This window comes from Lutjanus erythropterus, chromosome 7 (genome assembly GCF_056507025.1).
Source record: "Lutjanus erythropterus isolate fLutEry1 chromosome 7, fLutEry1.hap2, whole genome shotgun sequence".
Classification (NCBI taxonomy): Eukaryota; Metazoa; Chordata; class Actinopteri; order Lutjaniformes; family Lutjanidae; genus Lutjanus; species Lutjanus erythropterus.
The window spans coordinates 29,156,719-29,179,299 of record NC_139323.1 but is presented as its reverse complement, the minus strand read 5'-3'; the positions used below and the strand labels follow the sequence as shown (position 1 = coordinate 29,179,299).

Here is a 22,581-nt window from a genome sequence, read left to right as displayed (position 1 = left end):
GAGGCAGTGAAATCCCTGAGTGGACAGAGAAGTGACGGCAGACACTCAAACCAGTGGGCTGTCTGGATACCAGTATAACCAGCGGCAGCAACTGTGGCGTCCAGTCGGACATCGGTATTTACAGAATTAAGTTATTTTAAGGTTTTGTGAGGGGAGGGATTCATGCAGATTTGTTTCATGTTTAGGTCGGTTTCTACTCCACGTTAACCCCGCATGGTCAGAAGATTTTCTTAGAATTATGCAAGTTTTTCACATTATACATTTAGTAAAGTAAAAACAAATAAAGCATTACATTTGTAAAAGCAAAACCGGCCTGACTTTGAATTCATTCACCAGTTAAATTTTGTTCCACTGTTACAGATGAGCCTGAACATTACACCTTTAAACTTAATGATTTTTTACGGGATTTTTTCACTGTCACTGCGCTTCTGATAGCAATTATATTTGATTACTTCATGAGTAGGGTAGTTTAGTCTGTCTAATCCAATTATTTTAAGTTGATCTAATAGTCTAATTGGATTCCGATGTCGGAAACTGACCTGTCTGCTGCTTATAGAAGTGTAGAAGTGTACAAATATTTTATTACTCGTCTTCTTATCACATTATTTCTTTTATATCTACTTATATGCTGCTAAGTAGAGTGGATTGCTGCAAAAACAAATTTCATCGTGTTCAACATGCAGTGACAAAATGTATATGTCTGTACTGCAACATCAGGCATGTTACTGAAGCGGAAGAAGAAGAAAGACAAACACATAGTCTGTCCTCTGTCAGTCTGTCCAGCCTTAAAAGACGTTTAAAAAAAAAAAAAAAAAAAAAAAAAAAGTCCATTCCGGAGCCAATACATGACACGTTTTAGTGCCAAAACAAATACACTAAAATGTGTGCAATATGGTGCTTCACTCAGGTTCAAGTCATCCGTGTGCTGCTAACACTGTTACAAAAACTTAAAAATATATCGGTACGTTTTATGCTTGCCGGCTTTATTTAGATTCTGTAGAATTAAGTTTATTTTATTTACCTGGCAAGAACATAAACTACATAAGAAGTCAGTGGATGTACATAAAAAATAGATTATCTATCTATCTATCTATCTATCTATCTATCTATCTATCTATCTATCTATCTATCTATATTTCAGTCTCAAAATTATTTTCATTATCTGACACGCATGCCGTCATTTCCTTCATGAAGTATCAGGAAATACGTGGCAGCAGCAGCCTTTTAACTACTAGATAGATTATTGTGTTTTGGGTTTTTTTTTTTTTCAGACAAAATAATTTGATCTGCAGATCTAAATATCTGTCTCTTTCGGAAGGCTTTCGGTTTCAGCATGGAGACACGACTTGTGTTTTTATGTGCCTTTTGCAAGTTAAAATGTGTGCAATTAAAATAGCAATCTCAATAGTAAATAATTATACATTTCCACTTTCTTTAAAATAACATTTATTTCCAGCATATTCATACAATGTGACAGCACAGCTTGTAACATTTGAAGAGGAACTGACTTGGTCCAGCACTTTGTCACAAAATATTGGAGCTGACTAACGAATAAATGAAAAGTCAAATATAGCATAGCATTTCATATTACCAAATGCAATATATAATACAGGCAGTTGGAAACGAACTAAAAAAAAAAAACAGAGGTGAGAAAAGTGAAATAATACATAAGAAAAAGAGGGATGGCATTTACACATCATTAGTTCAACTTTTACATCAGGAAATAGTGTTAACATTCGTATAAGCTACATGTTATAATAACTTAATTTTTGCCTCGTTTAATAATCCATGAGTGTGAGAGAAAGGCATATTTAAAGTTTGATTTTTAAAATTATATGCAGTTCAGTTTCACCAACCAGCTGAAAAATTTGATGGGCTATAACTCTGATAAATCATTTCTTCGTTACTTTGTTTTAAATCCTGCACAACTGACATATAAATCGGTAATAAAATCACATATATTTTAGCCTTTTGTGCAACTGGGTTTAATTTTTAATTTCTCTATCGTGATTTATTTTGGAATCTATAAATATCTTTTCAGTTTAATGTTATTTTATTGATGGAATAATCGGGGAATGTCATCCAAACGTTTGTACTCAAACATATAAAATTATTTTTGAAAATTACACATAAGTGAGTTAAGTTTTTCCTCTCAGACCATTTGACTACAAGCCAGATAATCCTATTATGTACAGCAGCCTGTAGCCAAAACACATCACAGATTTTGTCCAGAATATTCAACACTTGTGGCTACAAATACAACGGAATGTGTCTCTGTGTCTCAGTCCAGCAGCCTCACTGTTTCTCCGGCGTGTTGTTGACCAGAGGCCCGTACAGGCCGCTGGCGTAGCCCTGGTCCTTGTGTAACATTGTCCTGTCCCTTATCAGGTCGCTAAAGGCGTAGTCCATCGGGGGTCTGAAGCCCAGGGTGGGCATCAGCCCGGTGGTGGAGTAGGGCGTCATGAACGCCAGTCCCCGGCTGTGCGCGGAGTAGGCCAGCCGCAGCGGGTTCAGTCCCAGGTGGGTGCCCAGAGGATAGGTGCTGGGGTCGGCGCCGAAGTGCGGAGCGTTGGGCTGGAGAGGAGAGAAGGCTGAGCGGTTACTGAGCGTCATGGCTCCGGGTAACATGGGCCTGGTCGGGGCGGTGGTGGACGCGGTGGAGGGCGGAGGCTGCTGCGCGTTTTGGAGCATCCTCTCGGCCGTCCACGTCTCCTCCGGCCCGGCCTTGTTGGGGCCCTGAGCGCCGCTGTTGTTGAGGATCTGCTCGATGGCCTGAACCACGTCCTTCCCGCAGCCCTGCAGCACCAGCTCCAGGACGCTCCGCTTGTGGCTGGGGAACACCCGGGTCAGGATGTCGATGGCGTTCATGTGCCGGGAGGCCGCGGAGGAAGGGGAAGGCTCCTGCTCGTCTTTGTCGGTCTCAGAGCCGGAGTCAGAGCCGAGGGAGCTGACGGAGCCAGGGGTTTCCCCACCATCTTTGATAGGTTTGGACACCGGCGAGCTGATGAAGGACTCGCTGTCTCCGTTCTCTGAACCCGAGCCTCCGTGTCGGCCGTCCGGGGACGAGATGCCCGGGGCCGAATCACTCTCGGTGGACGCAGGTTTGCCCACAGTCTGCTGAGGGGTGGCGGAACCGGACAGCTGGTTCTTTGGAAACAACTCGTACTTCTGGATACTTGAATCTGTGGACACAAACAGAACATCAAAGTGTGTGAGATGAGGGACGAAGCTTGACAGAGGAAGTCATAACAAGTGAATTAACACAGTGGTTTTCAAACTGAGGTCCAGGCACTAAGACGGGTCCTTGAATGGGTCGTTGTGTATTTTATTTCATAGAATCTTTTGGAAGATGGAAAAACAATTGAAGGAATAGAGTTCGTCATTTTGACTGATTGCAATCTGACTGACTATCCTCTTCAAAACCTTAAAATTCAAACCAAAATAAATAAATAAATAAAAATACTCAAAGGGGATTCCCTGACACACGGTCCTCTCAGATTGGAGTTTGTGGTCTGTGCGTCTATTGTGACATGAAAAAGTTTGTTGAGTTCCTCAATTAAGCAGCAGCCGAGGTCCAAAGTCAGGAAATAAAACCAAATCACAGAGGCCCTCTGTCAATTAAATAACCAATATGAAAAGCACATATCACTCACTGTGACACAAGTCACTCACTGCAGTCTCAATGTAAATCACCTGATAGGCCTAATGCATCAAATATGCCAACCAAATATCACTATTCTGACAAGCCTCATCGCAGTACACGCGCACCAAAATACGCACAGCCTGTAACAGTCTAATACAGCTTAAAAGGAAGAATACTTTATGATATTTAGGCCTACAGTTATTAAGATCACCCATTTTAACTTAACCTAACTTCCTTTGATTACTGCAGCCTTGCGCCTGTGTTTAAAGCTGATTTTTAGTGAAGCTTGACTTCTCCAGCTGCTCTAAAATAACCGAGAATTACACTTATTAGGCTTTCAGGCCTATTAAAAGTATAAAACGGATATGGTACTATACCTATGTAACTGCAAATATGTACTTCACTCACCTGAGTTACTCTCGCTGCTGACGGATCCAAACACCTCATAGTTGGGTCTCGGTGGGATGATGCCGTTGGCGGCGGCCAGGGCGAGTCCCTCCGCAGTGCCGTAGAGCAGCTGCAGCTCTCGGGCTTCGTTCTCCTCCTGCGCCTGCTGCCGCCGCAGCGCCACCTGCGCCGCCATCACCCGCTGCCTCTCGGCGATCAGGGTGCACTTGGCGCACATACAGTCCTTCCAGCGGCAGTAGCGCTTGTGGCCCTTCAGTGCGGACACCACGCCGTGGTTCCGGCAGCGGGCACACTTCGGGGTGCGCGGGTACTTGTCCGCGGCGCGCAGGAGCAGCGGAGGGCCACGCAGCAGGTTGCCCGCCATGGACACCGGGATGGAGGCTGCCGCGGCCGCTGCTGCCGCTCCCGGGTGGACTTGTGATGCGGAGGAGACTGTGGGGAGCTCCGGTCTCAGATCCATGCCCGTGTTCCTCACTGATGTAACTAAACTATAACAAGACAACGACTTTCTGATCGATCTGTTTTAGTTAAACTATCAATGAACCGCTCACATCTGCTCAGTGGGTCTCAACATCTCTGGGCAACAGGTGAAGTCAATTGTCTGTCTACTGGTGAGGCTATCATGTAAAAAATCTACTCTGAAAGTGTTCAAGGAGTCTGTAGAAGAAAAAGCAAAAAAAGTGAAGATACAGTCGAGTTTAAATCCGAGAGGAGCAGCAGGAGCGGAGAGGAGCGATCATTCCTCCCCGACAGAGAGTGAAAAGTGTCCAGGAGGAGCCGAGGTTGTTACTGCCGCAGCCTGAGACACTAACTTCCTCCAGAGATTGTCAGTGGATACAGATCCCTCTCTCCCCTCTCTATTGTTGCTCCTACGTTTTCATTAGACAAATTTGACAACAATGTGGCGTCTGTCATTGGCCAAAGGGGGAAGGAGCGATCTGATTGGCTTGCCTCTTTTTTCAACTGTGTCCACCTGAGTTCTTATTCCAAATATCAAGTGTTAAGAATCTGAAGGGAGTTCCCGGAAAGCTAAAATCGATGCTGTGTTATTTCCAAAAAAGAATTTTATAGATTTAAAACAATAGCCTATACGTTATTCAATCTATTCAGCTGTATCATAGGATGATATGCTACCAGACAAGACAGTGAAATATTAAATGATAGCCTTAAAAGCAAGGAGCGTTTTCATACTTTCCAATAACTTTCTATATATTTCTCAAGCAATGTTCTGTATCATTTGGCAACATGATCTTCAGTTTTCAAGTCTCTGTGTTTATAATTACAGACTAGTTTATGTAAGCCTTGTTTTTTCCCCAAAAATAAAGATGATGCGTGACTGTAATCTCATCATCCTGGAAGGTAAGTATCATTTATTTTATTGATTCAAGAAGAGTAAAGATAATTTGATCTGTCAAATAAAAGTCTATATTTGCAGAGGGTTGTCATTGACTGCAGAGAGTGAAGCTATCGATGATGCTAAATGGTTAACTTGCACTCGGCTACAGGAAGACTGTACGGAGAGTTTAACCCTGTCCAAATTATAACCTTCTGGTCTCGTATCGCTACATGTAACGAAATATTTTGAATTTTTAAATTTCTAACAGTTTAAATATTTGTTTTAAGTATTTAAAGAGGAGAGAAAACCCAACTAACAATACAAAATTTAGATTAATATATGAGCTATATTCAAAATATTACATTTCTTATATTATTATAATATTATTATATAACTTATTATTTCAGTCCATTTTCGTTGTATGGAGTTGTGGATTAAATGAGCATGCCAAACAAATACAAGGTTTTCTGTGTCTTTATTTGCTTTTCCAAACGTAAAGTGACAATATCTTAAATGAAACTCATCTGTAATAACGATTATTCGGCTTGACGTATCGTCAATAATGTTTTAAAAATAATTGTTGCTAATTTTTCGATTTTTCTCTAATCAGTCTGACACGCCGCCGTGCCGCCAAAGAAACCAGTTTTTAACAAATTCATTTGTCCGCTTTTGTGCATTTAATTGTGCTATTAAATTAATTATAGAAATGGAACAAAAAACACGTTTTTTATTGTTTATATTATTATTCATTTACAATATCTGTTTTTTATATGTAGCGCAGATTCCTGGAAATTATTATTTGTTTTGTTAATGCTATTATGTGTAGTTAATACTGATACTAATTCATTCTTAATAAAGCATTTACGTTATACAGCCTATACAGTGATTAAAATGGAAAATTAGGAATATATTATTATTTTTATTGTTATTATTATTATTATTATTATTATTATTATTATTATTATTATTATTATTATTATTACTATCAACAACAATAGCATACTAAAGTCTAATTAAGTGGAGCCTAATGAAATGAATTTGTCTCTCACCGTGTACAGATTAAAATTAATCGCCCGATTCGGGAATAATATTACAACAAAAATCGAAGGCTATATATTTCAGTATTTGAAAGGTTAGAAAACAGGAAATGTTTCTATCTGGGCTACAATTTAGATATATTTTTTTTTTTCTTTATTCTTAATTCGTCAATTTCTCTAAACGTGAAAAAAAAGCAAGAGGATTTACAAAAAATCGAATCTGTCTTATCGTTAAATAAATGCTAAATAAAATGATAGTTTTGCGCTGGAGGTGCGTCGTCCTCCCACCGCCTCCTATTAACTAACTCACGATAATACTGTAAAGCGTCCGGAGATTTAAGGAGTCCGCGGCGCGCAGAGCTACAAAAGGGCAACTGCACGCAAACCACCTGCTTCCTCACCTGTTCACTCGGCAGATAATTCATGCAGCTATTTGAATTCAGATTAAAAAGTTATAGATGTTTTTGGGGAAATCAACAATTGTCAGTCCCTTGGAGGATGATAACAAGAGTCTTAGTGAAGAACAACAACTTGAGGCTGATGATGAAGAAAGAAAGAAATGGCTGCTGGCTGTGCAGCAGTGAGCTCTGCCTCTCTCTTCTCTCTCCGTCTCCCCCTCCCAGGCTCATTGTTTACTTTCTGAATCACTGTAAGCAAATGCCATCTGTTTCCCTCGCCGCTGTCATCTGCACCTTAATTACCTAGCCAACAGGCTAATAGAGACGATATTAAAACTACATCTTTTTGACATTCAAAGTAATTATCTGCATGGGCGACGAGCTCTCTCGGATGAAAATCGCACGTCCTGCATGGTAAAGTGATAGTTGCAAACTGCAGAGAGGGCCCGGCGCTCACTGGAGAGATTATAGGCGTATACTTTCACCTCAGGATGAATGATTGAAAAATAAAACAGCCTGCTGTACGTCTCATTAAAGGCTGGCTGCTCAGTGTGAAAACAAAAGCGAAAAGAGAACAGTTAAAGACAACTGACTGAGGGAACTCTTGGTCTGATAGATCAGCTCTTATCATCAATTTCAATAATAACAGTGGATTTTAAGTGGAAATTACTTTGGACTTGACAAGTGTTTACTGAGCTGCAGGGGAGAGCGGGACATCTTGTCACACTTTTTGCTTTCACTTCAATTTCTCGGTCTCCGGACATCAAAGACAATATTTTTCAATATTAATAAAATAATAAATGATTGTGCCCAAATGTATAATCTTAAGATTTTTACTTCTTACTTTAAAAGATTTATAAATGCCACAGAATGTGCAGCTTTGAAAAGTTGCCCCATCAATACATGGGATAAATTGTCACATTATATTTTTCAACACACAAGATAAAAGCAGAGTCTTGACACACTAATTTTTGTTGGTAAAACTCTGATTTATTTGAACAGATGTTTCAAATATTATTATTATTTTCCAGCTTTACCTCTCTCACTGCCCTTAATATTATGTCGGGTGGTGTGCTGCCATTGTTTGCCATTGCCATTCTTTCTCCATTCTTTACTTTTCTTTTTTTCTGTTTGCATATTAAAAAGAAGATATTTTATCATTATGTATTTTTTTTAATTGAAGGCTTAATATGGACCCTCCTGTGTATTTCAACTATTTTGTCACCAAATCACTTACAACAACTCAGTTAGGATACCACATGAATACTGTGTGAAGCAGTATATCAAGGCACACATGGTTGTATACATGTTGCATAGCAATCACCAAATTTAGCAGCTAGCAGGTTGGCTTTGATAATAAAAACTGAACCATCACATCTGATGATTTGCAACTTTCCTGGGAGTAGCATGTGTGCTATTGCTAGCTGTGCTGCAAGACTTTGATTGAGGTATCAAAATGCACCTTTTCTCTGCTATATTCTGTGCAAGAATAAAATAATTTAACAAACTTACTTATCAAAGTTTTATTACCTTTACAGTGCAGTTTGGTTGTTTTACTTTCATGTTGAAAAATGTGAAAATTGTTCTCCTGACAGATGACAGTCAAGAGCAAAATGACTCCTGACCGGCGTGTCACACATGCAACTTTTCAGATAGCGCCCTCTGGTGTGAGAGAGCAGGGTTACAACATACCCTTGTAGCAAGAAGCCCTGCTCTCCCCTAATATTAAGTGTAATGTTATTTTTGCTCAACAGATCTTTTTATCTATCTATTTATCAGTCATTGTCAATTTCCACTGATTGTGAGAGTGGATTTTAAGCTACAATTTCTTAGATTTGACAAGTGTTTGTTGAGTTATATTTACCCAAGGAGAACTAATACCGCTCTGTGTTTAATATGATCACAAGTGAATTAATTCTGAAGGGTGTCCACTTAAATCAACTGCATAAACTTCTGATTTCAAACTTTTGTCATATTAGTTTGACTGAGCCTAACGGCAAGTTCATTTTTCTGAAAAAATATGCAGCATGATAGGGATTATGTTCGCCATTATTCCTCCCGGACCAATTAAAAATGCCCCCCGCGCAATTAAAAGTGACTGTGCGCACTTAGAAAATCCAACATTCTTTTAACCACTTCATTAGGCCTATGCATCAAAAAAACCCATGCGATGCTTTCATTTCTTTCAGGAAGGCTACAGACGAGTGGGTTTTTAACACCCTTTTAAGATCACAACAAAGGCCATGCTTGACCCAACATATGTAGCAGCATGTTTCCGCTGCCCCTGCACCCCGGTGCGGCTTTCTAGCGGCCTCTCCCACTGCCGCTGCCCCGCCTGCAGCCCGCATGGGCCCGGCTCCCCTCCCGCGTTCTCCCGCTGCAGCAGCCGGCTCTGTCACACAGAGGCAGAGGTTAGAGTAGCAGTTAGACAAGGGGCCGCCGAGAAAAGAAACGCACGGGGTTTTTCACTCAAGTATTTACACGCTTGACGGGCACACCGAGTAGGCCCGGGCTTATGGACAAGAGGCTGTTAACCTGCCACTTCACACCAGCTCCAGCGCGCAGGCCGGGGAAGTGGATCAAGCTAAATGCATTCCTTTAAGTGCAGAGTCAGGGGAGCAGGCTGGAGACATTAAACACATTATAGCCTGTTTTTTAACGCTGACATACAACAGTAACATAAAAAAAACAACTGTTTTACTGTAGTCTCTTGGGGCATATGGGGGCCATAATGCGCACTATCACATATGAGGTCTATAATTAGTCATTTTCAACATTTACACTAATTCTGAGTAGAGCTGCGGCCATTAATATTTCGCTGTCAACTACTAAATTGATCGTCATCTATACTTTGACTACATTTTGATAATCGGTTAATTGGTTTGAGTCATTTTTAAGACAAAAACAATCAAAATGATCTGATTCCAGCTTCTTAAATGTGAATATTTTCTGGTTTCCTTACTCTTCTGCGACAGTAAACCGAAAATCTTTGAGTTAGAGGACGTCATCTTGTGCTTTGGGGAACATGAACGCTATTTGTCATGATTGTCTGGCATTTTATAGACCAAAAAACTGATTGATTCATTGAGAAAATAACTGAGATTAATTGGCAGTGAAAATAATCGTTAGTTGCAGCCCTAACTGCATAAGAGTAACTGAGGGAGGATGTATTCAGGATTCTTTGCTTAAGTACCAGAAAGTAAAACCTCTCCAAGGACCTGTATCCAAAATTAAAGTAGCTAAAATACAAAAGTGTTATGAGCAACATGCACTTAAAATATCAAAATTGATGAGTGATTCTGAGAGTATATTATTCCATGTAAAAAAAAAACAGTAATTCATTGGAATGAAGTAATCTTTTCTCATTAACATTTACATGTTTAATTTATTTAAGTTAATTAAACTTTTAATTTCCAGTATTTATTTTCAGAACATTAGAGAAGGTATAAACATGAGATCCTCCAAAGTCTTCATGCTTTGTTTGAGAGTTAAAACTCTCCTAAGACCCTTTTTTATAATGTGAAGAAAACTAACATGATGAAAATTTGCTGTGTCAGTAACACACAAGTCATGGTGGCTTGTTTTCACAATAATTAATACACTGCGAACCATGATGATTATTACTGGATTCAGTCCCTACCTTCTTAAGATTTAATACGTTCACTGGGACAGTTTCACATATTCAAACTTAGAATATGTTAAAAGAAATCAGATTTGTTTGTGATTTTTGCCAGAGTTGTTGGTTCAATTTATTTCTTAAACTTATTGAACATGTTTTTCAAGTCCACATTAAAAAGTAAAAAAAATAGACATAAGTTATGTACTTTGTTAAGTTGTGTTCTTACATCATCCTAAATGTTTCCAACAAACACAAAGAAAAGCTGTAATTTGTTCAAGTTAAAGGTGTGTTTCCTGCTAGCTGTTGCTAGCTACTTGTTTTTTTGTATAACATCCGGGAAAAAAACAGGATGATGTCAGACAGTAAGGAAGGGAGTCGACGTGATTAAAACTTCAATATTACCCCGTTCGTGAAAATACTTTCTACCAGTTATGTCTGATAGATTTTCATCAGCTATGATGGTGGTTTAAAAATGAAGCTAACAACTCCCATGATGCAACACTTCACAACATCATCAAACTACATCTTTTGCTATAATTTTAATGTGAGAGAGACCCCTAGCGGAAGAGGTCATACGTTTAATATCTTAAGGTTACTGAACATGTTTTCTCAAGTACAACTGAATTAATATCAAGTTTATTTGACTAGAAAGATTTATTTGTTTTGAATCATCACAAAATCAACTCGTCTTTTCAAATGCAGTCAATTTAAAACTTTAAGGCACCCTGGACACCATTTTTTTGAGGTAATGCAAAATGTACACACTGTATTACAGGACTATAATTCAGTCAGTAAACGTGTAAGCATCATTTTGTTGCATCTGATTGAGGTGGAGCTCATTTTATCCACTTTACAGACTGTTTGGCTTGTTACATCTATAACAATCCATCATAATATTCTATAAAAATCAGCAAAGTAACTACACCTCGAGTAAAAAAAAAAGAGGCAGAAAATGTAGGGGAGATCGGGGGCAATTGTAACAAACCCACTGCCTCTAATCAGAAACAAGTTAGACTGATGACACTTATTCTGCACATGCTCATTAGGAGTCTCTGTGTGTCTGTGGAAGAGGAGAAGAATAATTTACCCTCAGCATAAGTTTTTAACCAAAAAACAATTTTGAGGTATTAAAGTTATTTTTTGGATGTACAGTATTTTTCTTCTTCTGTCTAAAGTTTAGATGACTGTGAATTTCAACTTAATATTTTATCTCTAGGTTATTGCTTGAAAAAGAACATGAATACACTATGCTTATAGTTTTGCTAGGGAATGAAAGATTTCATCGGGGCTGTAAAATCAGTGGCTATTATAACACTGAGTTGCAACTGCCAACGAGCCTCAATGCTCCAATGTAAGCACCTTGTTTGCCTTGTTGACACAGTTTTCTGTCGGAAAACGAACATATTTCACTAAATTTGAGTGATGAAAATCTAGTTACTGCTAGAATAGCTGCTCAGAAAACATGAGCCGTGTGCCAGATGTGCACATCATGTCAATATTGCATCAGTTGGTCCAGGACCAGATCTGTATGTCTGTGTGACATGCAAATCAGGTTCAGTATCTGGACACATGACTGTGACCCCTCTTGGACGTCGACAGGGAGTTTAATATCTGAACGCCTAGCTTGGAGACTTCTGGATGTCTGCGGATGTGCAAGACAGGTGCAGGAAATTGACATGCGATCAGTGAAATATTTTTTATTTGTAATTAAACCTATAAATAATTTGTATAAATTATTAACAACATATTTATTGTTACTGGATGGAAGGAGTGCATGATTGAAAGAGTTTTATTGATGCCTGTGAATGTCAGCATGTTTAGAAGGTGTCATAAAAACTTTCATTCTTACTATGACCAAAGATGTCTTTGGCTGTATCTTTACTCAGTGGGTTGCATTCTGCAAAAATATAATAAATACAGAAGTCATCAAGAAAAAATGTCATCACTTTCAAGTAACTTATTAGTGATTGTCAGTCAATTTATTAGTGCACATATGTTTTTTATATATCAAATATGACTTATGTATTTCAAATGGCCTGTGAGTTATGAAGGAAAAAAAAAGGTTACAATTGCCCCAGGTCTCCCCTAAGTCAAAACTGCACTTGATAACATACTTAGTTACATCTGGAGAAGATACTCAAAAGACACTGTGCTGTAGAAGAGTGTGATTGGTTTATCTTGCAGCCTTGCAAAAGTCTCAAAGACAAACAGTCATATAGGCTAAATTTGATCGGGATTGGCTGTTTGAGGCCATGTGCTGCAAACACTTGAGCTGAAGAGGCAGAGAGAGGTCTCTCAAGCATCACTCCTCACCCGCTAGAATAACACTTATTTGTAAATGGGGGATAACCCTGCCATGGCGTATGAATATTTCAAAGATCTGAAGGGTCCCTCTCTGCCAAAGCTGTTGGCCAGCACTCAGGCAATCTCTCTCTCTCTCTCTCTCTCTCTCTCTCTCTCTCTGTCATACACACACACTCTCTCTCTCACACACACACAGAAAAAAAATACCGTTTTTGTGCCCCCGAGGTAGGTTGGCAGGGATTATCTTTGTTTAATGAATGGGCTACAAGTGTTCATCAACACGGCGAGATTATTGGGCTCTCTCGCTCTCCCTTCTGCAAGCCCTATAGTGGCATATAACTCCAGTGTGTGTGAGTGAGTGTGAGCGTGAGTGTGTATGTGTGTGTGTGTGTGTGTGTGTGTGTGAGAGAGAGGGGGAAAAAAGACAGAGACAGACCTACACACACTGCAGCCAATTAAAATGCACTCTCCCCTGCTCTATCCCTCCACATCTGCCTCCTTTTCTCCACCAAACGAAAGGCGCAGAAAAGAAGGAAGCTCATGAATAGGCGCTCATTGAGATCACAGATGGAGTATGGCTTTCTTTTTGCTAGAAATTTGAGAAACACCATTGTCCCCAATCAAAACTCAATGTGTTCGCCTACAATGGTGCCGGCTTTGAGCTCCGCCGCTTCAATTGGCCTTGTTTTTGAAACTTGAAGTGTTCAGCACAAAGACTTGGCCCTCCTAGATGTCACCACCGCTTCGCTTCAGCCAGTGTGTATGCGTGTGTGTGTGCGTGTGTGTGTGTGTGTGTGCGCGCGCGCTCAGAAAGAGAAAAAAACACAATTAATATGAAGCTGTAATTACTCCCCTTCACGCCACTGCACCCATTCAGGACCCCACTGGCCCATTTATTGCTTTATCCCATGCGGCTGATAATCCGAATACCACAGGCTTTTATAAGGCCTCTGCAGCAGAGGAACATTACTATAAATGAACTGAGCAGCAAGCCGACACAGGCTGACGACTGCGCTCATAACACGTTCATAAATTAATGCATTAATAATTAGGAACCATTTTTTATTCCTATTTGTTTTAAAGGAAGACACCAGCGAATAGGGTAAAAAAAAAAAAAAAACAGATATCACGATGAAACTTCCCCAGTTGATTACTTGTATTAAGACTTTTTTTTTTTTTTTTTTTTTTAGACTACTGGTTCTCGTAAATGTTCACGTTAAATATAGAAATGAGGCGTGCTAAATTTAGGTGAAATTTTGCGAAACCTACAGGCGCACAAAAACAAAGCGTCAAATAAACACCTAAATGTGCATTTTGGATGTTTTCTTTCCACTACATGTCATAGAAGCAAATTATACCAAAATCTCAAAATTGAACTATTAATAACTGATTAACTGAATTAATCAGTTATTAATAGCCTCGTCTTTATTAGCATGTTCATATTTAGTAAAAAACCACACGGCTGTGCGGGGATTTTTTTTTTTAGTGCAAATTTCTGCCATTCATTTGTATTAAATTACAGCTATATGTCTTATCAAATTTGCATCTGATATTTTACAGATGAAAAGGGAAAATAATTACATTGCTATTTTATGACATTACAGAATTGGAAAAATACTAAAATGAGCTACATTTCTGATGTTTGCATTTGAAACTTGACTGCTGGAGCCACATTTAAACCACCGTCTAATGAGACCAGGTGCCACAGCAGACCTGCAGTTTCTCTCCATCAGCGCCCCCTGCTACAGTCCAGACCAGAACAACCAACTGCTTCAGTGTGTTCACATTAAAAGACGCGTCGAGAAAAGAAAGGAGGTTATTTTGGAGTTACATTAAGAGGCTAGAGTGTAGCCTATTCATGGACCGAATATAATCAATATATTTTCTCTCTGATGAATATTTCAGCATCAGTTTTGAGTAATACAAACCCTGAAAAGGCATCAGCTGAGCTTTTTTTTTTTTTTTTTTCAAATAAACCACACTGCAAACTTTTTTTTTTAACTCATAAAATGTCACATTTTTGGTCTGTTTAGCGCGAAAAGAAGGAGAGCACGTAATTAGTCGGTGTTGTTTTTTTACACTGAAACTAATCCAAACCTAAACCACGACAATTTAAGACAATCTTAACCACAAAACACACAAAAAATACAAACCAATGCAGCACTTTCAAAGTCTATTAAATTCGTTGACAATTCAAACTGAGTAAGACATAATCCTGTGTCTGAAAAGGTGAATTCCGCAGAAAAACAAACAAAAGATGTGGCTTAAATCGACGTATGATGTGCACGAGAATTGGGCTGCGCTGGTCAAATTTCCTTTCTTTTTATTTTTTATTATACTTTATTTTTTGCCCGTTTGTTTTGAACGAACGACAGCAGGAGAGAGAATCAGAGTGTCTGCTGTGTGGACGATCAAAGCTCCAAATATTTCATTAAAGGCTGCAAACGTCTCTTATTAAAAAAAACATTAACCCCAATAAAACTGTACTGACAACACAGAGACAAGAGGAGCTACCGGCTCTGATCAAACTGATGTACTGTGTATGTTCTTCCAGGTAGTCTATATATGAGCGGAGAGGTTTTACAACATAAAAATTTTATCACGTTTTCAAATTTTATCATATATTTGGAGGACAGAACAACAAGGGAAGAAACAGGGTTGGCTGTTTTGATTGAGTGTAATTTATAGGTGATCCTAGTTTGATCACTGATTAATTATGGAGATGTATTAGAAATTAGTAATCATTATCATCATTATTATTAATTAATTATTTAATTATCTTCTTCTATCTATTAACCCTTCAAATTGGAGGTTCGTGGTCTATAATGTCCATCTGTTGTGGGGATCCTTGACACAGAAAAAGTTTGGGAGAAAAGGTTTTAACAATTATAATAGTGCAACTGTAAAAAGGCAAGTTGAACATGGCGTATAATGAAATCAATTTATGTTTTTGTCTTCTTATCGAATGCATTTTCCTTTTCAAATGAAGGTTACATTGATTTATTGATTAAATTAGGGCCTGTGTATTTTCTCTGACCAGCACCGTGGAGACCGAGGAATTTAATTTGGCCTCTCTTAAAATAAGTGCACATGTTAAAACCTTGAAAAAGGATCCTACACATCCAAGCCTTTTAAGAATTTAGACCCATTTTTAATCAGATTGGTTACATGGCTGCAAGGAAAATGTGTTTTGTTTTTTTCTTTCCTTGTCTATTGTGTCATTAACAAACAGTACTGTGAACAGAGAGACAGAGAGGGAAGAGATGACCCCCCTTTTGTGCCCAGCCAACAGTTTAAGCTGCATAGATTCTGTTTCTTTGGGCAGGGCCGGCGTCTCTGAGAAAGTAAACTTGGGGTGACCCTCCAGGTTAGGCCAGTCTGGGATACGAGCAGAGATCCTGTGATGCTCTGAGATCTCGGCGGGTCCCACTTCAAAAGGAGGGAGGAGAGATCACTTGTGTCAGGAATTTTGTTCCCTCGCCAGTGGGCTGCATTCTTGACCCCGGCGGAGCTGGTTAAACATCATGGAGCGCTTTCCCCTTTTGTCGTCGGAGACTCAAGACAGCAACCTGATGTTGCCACCACTGAATCTGTGGCAGGGAAGCCGGCAGAGTAAGCTCATTACCACACAGACACTTTCTCATCCCCCTGTGTCAGATTTAAGGGGCGCTGCTGAGGAGGCACTGATTAAGACATCCAGCCAAAGTTTGACTCATATGTCAAAAAGAAGACACAGTCCAAACACTGATGTCTTCTCCTTTATAAAAGAAAATTAGATTCCACTTTACAATGAGACCAGGCTTATAAATATTTTAAAAAGGTTTATAATGAGGTTGTAAACACTTTGTAAATTGTTAATAAACAATTATGAACCAGTTATGGCACAGTTTTCATACATTAATGTCCCTTCCTCATTAATCTTACTAATGACTTACTAACATGTATAACTGACAAAGGGAGCCTGATTGTAAAGTGTAAAACAATATATGCCGAAAATGTCAAATATGGCCATAGCCTTAGTCAGGAGTCAGAAACCTTTATTATCAAAAGACTCTTTTTTTGTCCCATAAGAAAAAAAAATCTGTCTGGAGCTGCAAAACATGCTTGAGCCACATAATGAAGTTGAGGCTATTAAGTCTAAATTAGCCTAAGAATATTATAAACAGGTCTAAATGAGCATTCATTAATGTGTTACATGCTACATGTGGCTACTCTGCAGTGGGCTGTTTATAATTATTTGTTGCTTAAACTTTGCATTTCCTGTTAACATTTTTTAAATTTTTATTGGGGATACCGTCACCAACCAAATACAAAACTGATCATAAATAAACAGAGCAGCTATTAAGAGCTATATAGGCCTACTTTGAGTGTTTGTTCAAAAGATGAATAAAATAACATATCCGACTTTGATATATACAAATAGTAAAAATAATCGTTAGAGCCGCAGGGAGCCACTGGAGAGGGGCAAAAGAACTGCACGCAGCTCTGGAACTGCAGTTTGCTGACCCTTGCCTTAGTGTATGAATCTAGCAAGTTGATTAATCGGATGTGCTACATGACACTTTTTGACCATTTAGATATGCTGCCGGTGGTTAAATACCTGGAACTCTTTAACATATATCTGATGAAGCTGTCAGGCTCGCTGACGGAGAAGCCAAAGTAAACTAAGTAAGCAGTGAGATCTGCCACAGTACAGATAAATGTAGGGCTCATTATTTGGCAAGCAACAGGTCACTGTTGCCTTTTACATCTAACGTGCTCATTAATAATTTAAAAAGTATTAACAAATTAATTAATACCCGATTCTAAACCATTTATAAATAATTTATAAGACTAGTTGTCTCGTAAAGCGGTACCAAAAATTTTAATGATTACAAGTCAAAGTAAAAAGGCCATAATACTGTCAATTTTGAGAGGATTTTATGAGATGTTTCATGCACTTAAGCTTCCTACAAAAATGGTAAATCAAATCACTTTTTCTCTCTTGGACACAGTTTGTTTGGTTCATTACTTTCTGAGAAGAGGCCCAGAACTGATAACACTATCTCTATTGTGGGAAAGGAAATTACAAATATTTGAAAGAGAAATATATAAGAACATAGCATTAAAAAATGAGTACTGCACTGCAGAAGTGAGTTGGAGCCACAGATGGAAAATTAAATAGATTGAATGCTTATTTAATGTACAGAGTTTCCTCCTGCTGACTCCTCCCCAAACTTGAAGATCAGACAGGCTGCCTGCACCAACACTTTACCTACACAAGTCCTACACTGTTGATGAGCTGTTTATACCTGTCAGTTGTCTGTCAGTGTAAAGCTAAGCCCATTATCCCAAAAACAAAATCCCACTGCTCTGAAAATACACACTCTGGAGTTTGAGTTCAGTGACTGCCTGCTAAACCCCATTAACATATTGCTCAAGTTAATCGTTATAAACATCTACTACTTCTAAAAGATTATTGACTATTTGTTACGACAGACACTGACTTGTTTGGCATTAATTTTAACTCTAATTAACGTGAAACTGGTGAACAGAGACAGACGTTCGGGCCCAGAATGGACATTTCAAAGGAGAACATCCTGGTTGTAGCACTGTTAGCCGGAGAAGCCAGTATTTCAACTCAGCATGTCTCCTTAATCTCTAATGACATATACATGTCGTTTTATGATTTAGTACATGAAATACATCACAAATTTATCCTTAATTCTGTTTGTTAAAGCTATACTATGCAAAATCTCTCTCAGTCATTACTTGGAGGTGTCTGTATCTGCAGAGACTCTGTCCTCTACCTGTATTTTCTTATTTTCTCAGTATTTTGCTGTGATAGGGATACTTTACCAACCCGATGTCCTGTTCATGAGACTCAACAAGTAGCTATCTTCCTGGTGCAAAACTGACAAATCCTGCATATTCTACCTTTGATAATTCAGCTCTGTTTTAAATACAAATGAATACAAATAGGAAAAAAGTACTTATTTATTTAATCAGGTGACAAACCGTGTTACACAACTGTCACACTTCTTTCCCTCACACAGTTAAAAACCTGATGACTTTTCCCAGTGAAACAAAAACAACTGATGACAAGTTTGGTCAGGTATAATAGAGGGATATCATTATGTCTCACTGGCATTTCCTACCCCATCACCATCATCAGCTGCAGCCGTACAACGGGAACATGCCTGTGCACATTAAATTCAAAAAGCTGCGTGATAGAAACTGTAATCTCACACTTGAGAGGAGCTGCACTATGTACAGTGTTCCCCCGAGGAGGAGGACACACTCACTCTGACAGATGAACAGAGGTGCACCTGTCCTGTCTCTTGCATAAACGCACCCGGCTTCACGCTCACTGAGCGCCTTTGCCCTGCTCCGACCTCGCCCTTGCCCCGAGCTGCACGTGTCTGTACGGCCAACACGCACTCTGCAGCCAACTCCATGATATATCTGCACCCTACATCTGGGTAAGACAACTGTCATCCTAACATTTACCCTCAGAGCATTTTCCTTGAACTAAACTGCTCAGGTATAACACACATTTCCATCATGAGGTATTTCCTCAAGATGGAAGCAGTCAAGTTGGGGTAGAGGAACAATCATACAGATTTGAGACTTAATCAATACTTTCTTAAACCAACCACATAACTTCCAGCTGCAAGATTAGTGAAATATCTTCATTAAGTCAGGAATCAATTTCCTGTTTGCAGGAGTTTCTGTCAGCCAGTGGTCTGATCACTGAAGGATATCTGGTGAAATGTAATTTAATGTAAATGCAAGTACATTTACTCAAGTACTTAGGTACAAATTTAAAGTACTTGTACTTTACTTAAGTCTTTTCTTTCCATGCCACTTTCTTCTGCTCCACGAAATCTCAAAGGGACATATTGTGCTTTTTTACTTCACTACATTCATCTGAGAGCTTTAGCTACTTTAAAAATTAAAGTTTTTACACACCGAACATATGAAAAGTTTATAAAACACAACGCTTTGTCGTAAATTAAACTACCCAACAGTTTATTTATATAAGTACAGCTGAAAGGATTACTTGATTAACTAGTTAGGTGACTGACAGAAAATTAAATGGCAACAATTTTGATAATGGTTAGCTTTAGCCTCAGTCTGTTAGCATGATATCATGAGTTGGGCCCTGAGATAATCATTTAAATACTTTTTACTGTCAAAACATCAAGGTTTGCTGCTTTCCCTTTTAAGTTTTCCTTTTAATCGTTTAAATGTATTTTTTTAATAATTTTGAAGTTTGGACAGACTAAACAAACATTGTCAAGGTGTCACTGTCCTTTGGCTCATCGTCATGGCATTTCTCAGTTTCCAGAATTGTTACAAAGCAAACATTCGATCAAATGAGAAAATAATCAGCAGATGAATCCATAATGAAAATAATCATTAGTTTATCTCAAAATAATCCAAATGACTTCCACGTCAACCAACTACAGCAGTAAAATCCTAAAAACAAACACATGATATAACATGTACTAGTATGGCGGTCCTGAGGACAGGACATTTTTCTATACAGAGTACTTTCAATTTAAATACTTACAGTACATTTTCAGTTTGGTTTGAGTACTTTTATATAAGTAAAGGATCTGAATAGTTCCTCCACCACCAGATATTTGAGCTCTGTTACCTGTTAAAGCTTCTTGCTGTCACTGCAGTGAACGCTGCTTCATCCTCTCCATCAGTCCCACAGCCAGCCAGAGTCAAGGCCACGTCTACGGCTCCACAGGGGGGAAATCTCTCTGGAAACGGCTGCAAATTTGCCACAATACATGCATTTCATGGATGGAGTCAATGCCACAGAGCTTTTACATTTTTAAATATGAATCTGCATTTTGCTTACTTGTGGTGTGGTCCTTGGTTGACAACTTTCAAGGCCTTGTTTTCAAGTTTTTAGGTCTTTTCCAAGCTCACGCAAAACCTAAACATTGCCAACAAATAAAGTTTTAGGCTTAGCTACGTTTTCTCCATCTTTTCTAGAAGACTTAAGATCCTCTTGTGAGAGATACCAATATTTGAGAATGAGGATATTTTTGTTGTATCATGTTTAACAATAATGCTTAGACATTACTGGCTAAATATGTTTTTGTAAACACGGAAACAGAGGCAGAAAGGCGAGAGAATTAGTCCCGCAGTGTTTCTCTCTCACTGTCTGTCTGTCAGTGCCTTAAGCAACATCTCCTGTCTGGTCAAACCTGCGGAAGTGTGGCTGGCTGAGCACATTAGATCGACTCATTCCTCGCGTGAGAAACAAGACGGCCACAGAGAAACTGACAAACAAATACTCACGCTCGAGGGATGCTTGTGTGATATACTCACCGTACGCATCACACAAGTTCTCCCAGTGTTTTTAGTATAACTTGAATTACCAGACACAACTACATGGCTGACAACGACCTTATTAAACATTTTTAGACTTCTACTTTCCAACAATAAACTCCAGAGGATTTTCTGGGAGCACTCACAGAGAGATTCAGGAGATAATTGTCTGTTTCACCCACAAGGATTAAGTTGAAGCTCACAGAACTCCCATTTGAAACTTGACTATCTGAAAACAGCTTTAACAGGCTGGGTTTCCTCCACTTGTTTAATCTAAATTAATCTTAACCAGTTCATGAAGAAGATTTATACTACTCTGGGACTAAACACGGTCTTATATTGTTCCGCTAATTAGACAGAGATCAGTCTTGCAGTCAGGTTAAGTGTTCTTTGCACTAAAAGAAATCTGAGTGTGTGTATATTATAGGGTTTATAACCACTGAGGTCTGACTTTGACCCGTGTAGAGATTAAAATTTCGGGATTTATGATTTAAGAAAGACAGATTGAATAATTCTACTGTTAATAGCTTCTGTTTATGGAATTAAAGACTTATCATTTTCTGACACTAACTTATGTAATGTAATTTGTGTTTTCTTTGGCCACTTTAGTATCACAGCACTAATCAGAAATCACATCAGATCTTGATTTAAGAAAATTAAGAAATTACTACTTTTGGCCATCTTCACTGAAAGAGTTAAAAGTGACAAACATACAGCATTTAATGAGTCAGCCTATTCTTTTTTTTTACTCAAGAAGAAATAAAGCATTTAAAGCAAACCATAAATGAATGTTGTCATCATTTCCAAGATATCCAACACAGACATTTAAAGGGTAAAAAAAAAACTTTTAAAAACCTGGGCCCTATCTTTAAATACAACACAGGAGTTGCTGGTCTATTGTTGCTCCGATCGGTTAGTTTGTTTGTGTCATTATGTAACTTTGATGTTTTAGCAAGCTAGCTTGTTCGTATTTTGCAGCTGGTTCAGATCCGAATCAAAGTCGCATAATAACACAAACTAATCAATCGAAGCAGAAACTCCTGTGTTCAACCAGGTAAAATTACAGATTTTTGTCAAAGGAGTCTGGTGGCTTTGAAGAGAGCGATATAAGAGCCTCAGTTCCCTGTCAGAAAGGGCTGTACAAAAGTACTTTCTCCTTTCTCCTTTCCATAATGTTATTGGACACAGAATAACAGTCTCAGCCTGTCAGTGGCAAAAGCAAAAACTTTGAGTGGACGTACTTTGACAGGAACATTTACCTCCAATGATTACACTGCAGCTTGTTTTGCAGCTGCTGGCTGAGAGCATCTACTGGACCAATTTCTAATACTTTCTGTCCCTCTTAGTCATTTAGACTAATAGCTGGACCATGTCTAATGTGGTCACTAAGAAGAAAGTGTGCATAACATCAGTGAAAAACTGCACATTTGGGGTCTACTACATACACCCTGTCAACAATGTCTATCCCTCTCTCTCTGTCCGTCTCCCCAAAGTTTCATGTCAGT

At 38.8% G+C, this 22,581-nt stretch overlaps 1 protein-coding gene across 1 annotated transcript; it reads right to left on the bottom strand.

Moving 5' to 3' along the window:
• Positions 1–1,429: 1,429 nt before the first annotated feature.
• Positions 1,430–5,957, bottom strand: dmrta2 (DMRT-like family A2). Its single transcript, XM_084723489.1, has 2 exons — positions 4,052–5,957; positions 1,430–3,182 (listed from the first exon to the last, which is right to left on the bottom strand). The coding sequence occupies exons 1-2, from the start codon at positions 4,509–4,511 to the stop codon at positions 2,296–2,298; spliced, it is 1,347 nt and encodes a 448-aa protein (XP_084579615.1). The 5' UTR covers positions 4,512–5,957; the 3' UTR covers positions 1,430–2,295.
• Positions 5,958–22,581: the final 16,624 nt, after the last annotated feature.

Bases quoted from the DNA above. Each gene is read 5' to 3' on its own strand.
- dmrta2 (XM_084723489.1), bottom strand. From the start codon at position 4,511: ATGGATCTGAGACCGGAGCTCCCCACAGTCTCCTCCGCATCACAAGTC. The intron at 3,183-4,051 runs GTGAGTGAAGTA...TTGTGTCCACAG, and splicing joins CAGCAGCGAGAGTAACTCAG to ATTCAAGTATCCAGAAGTAC.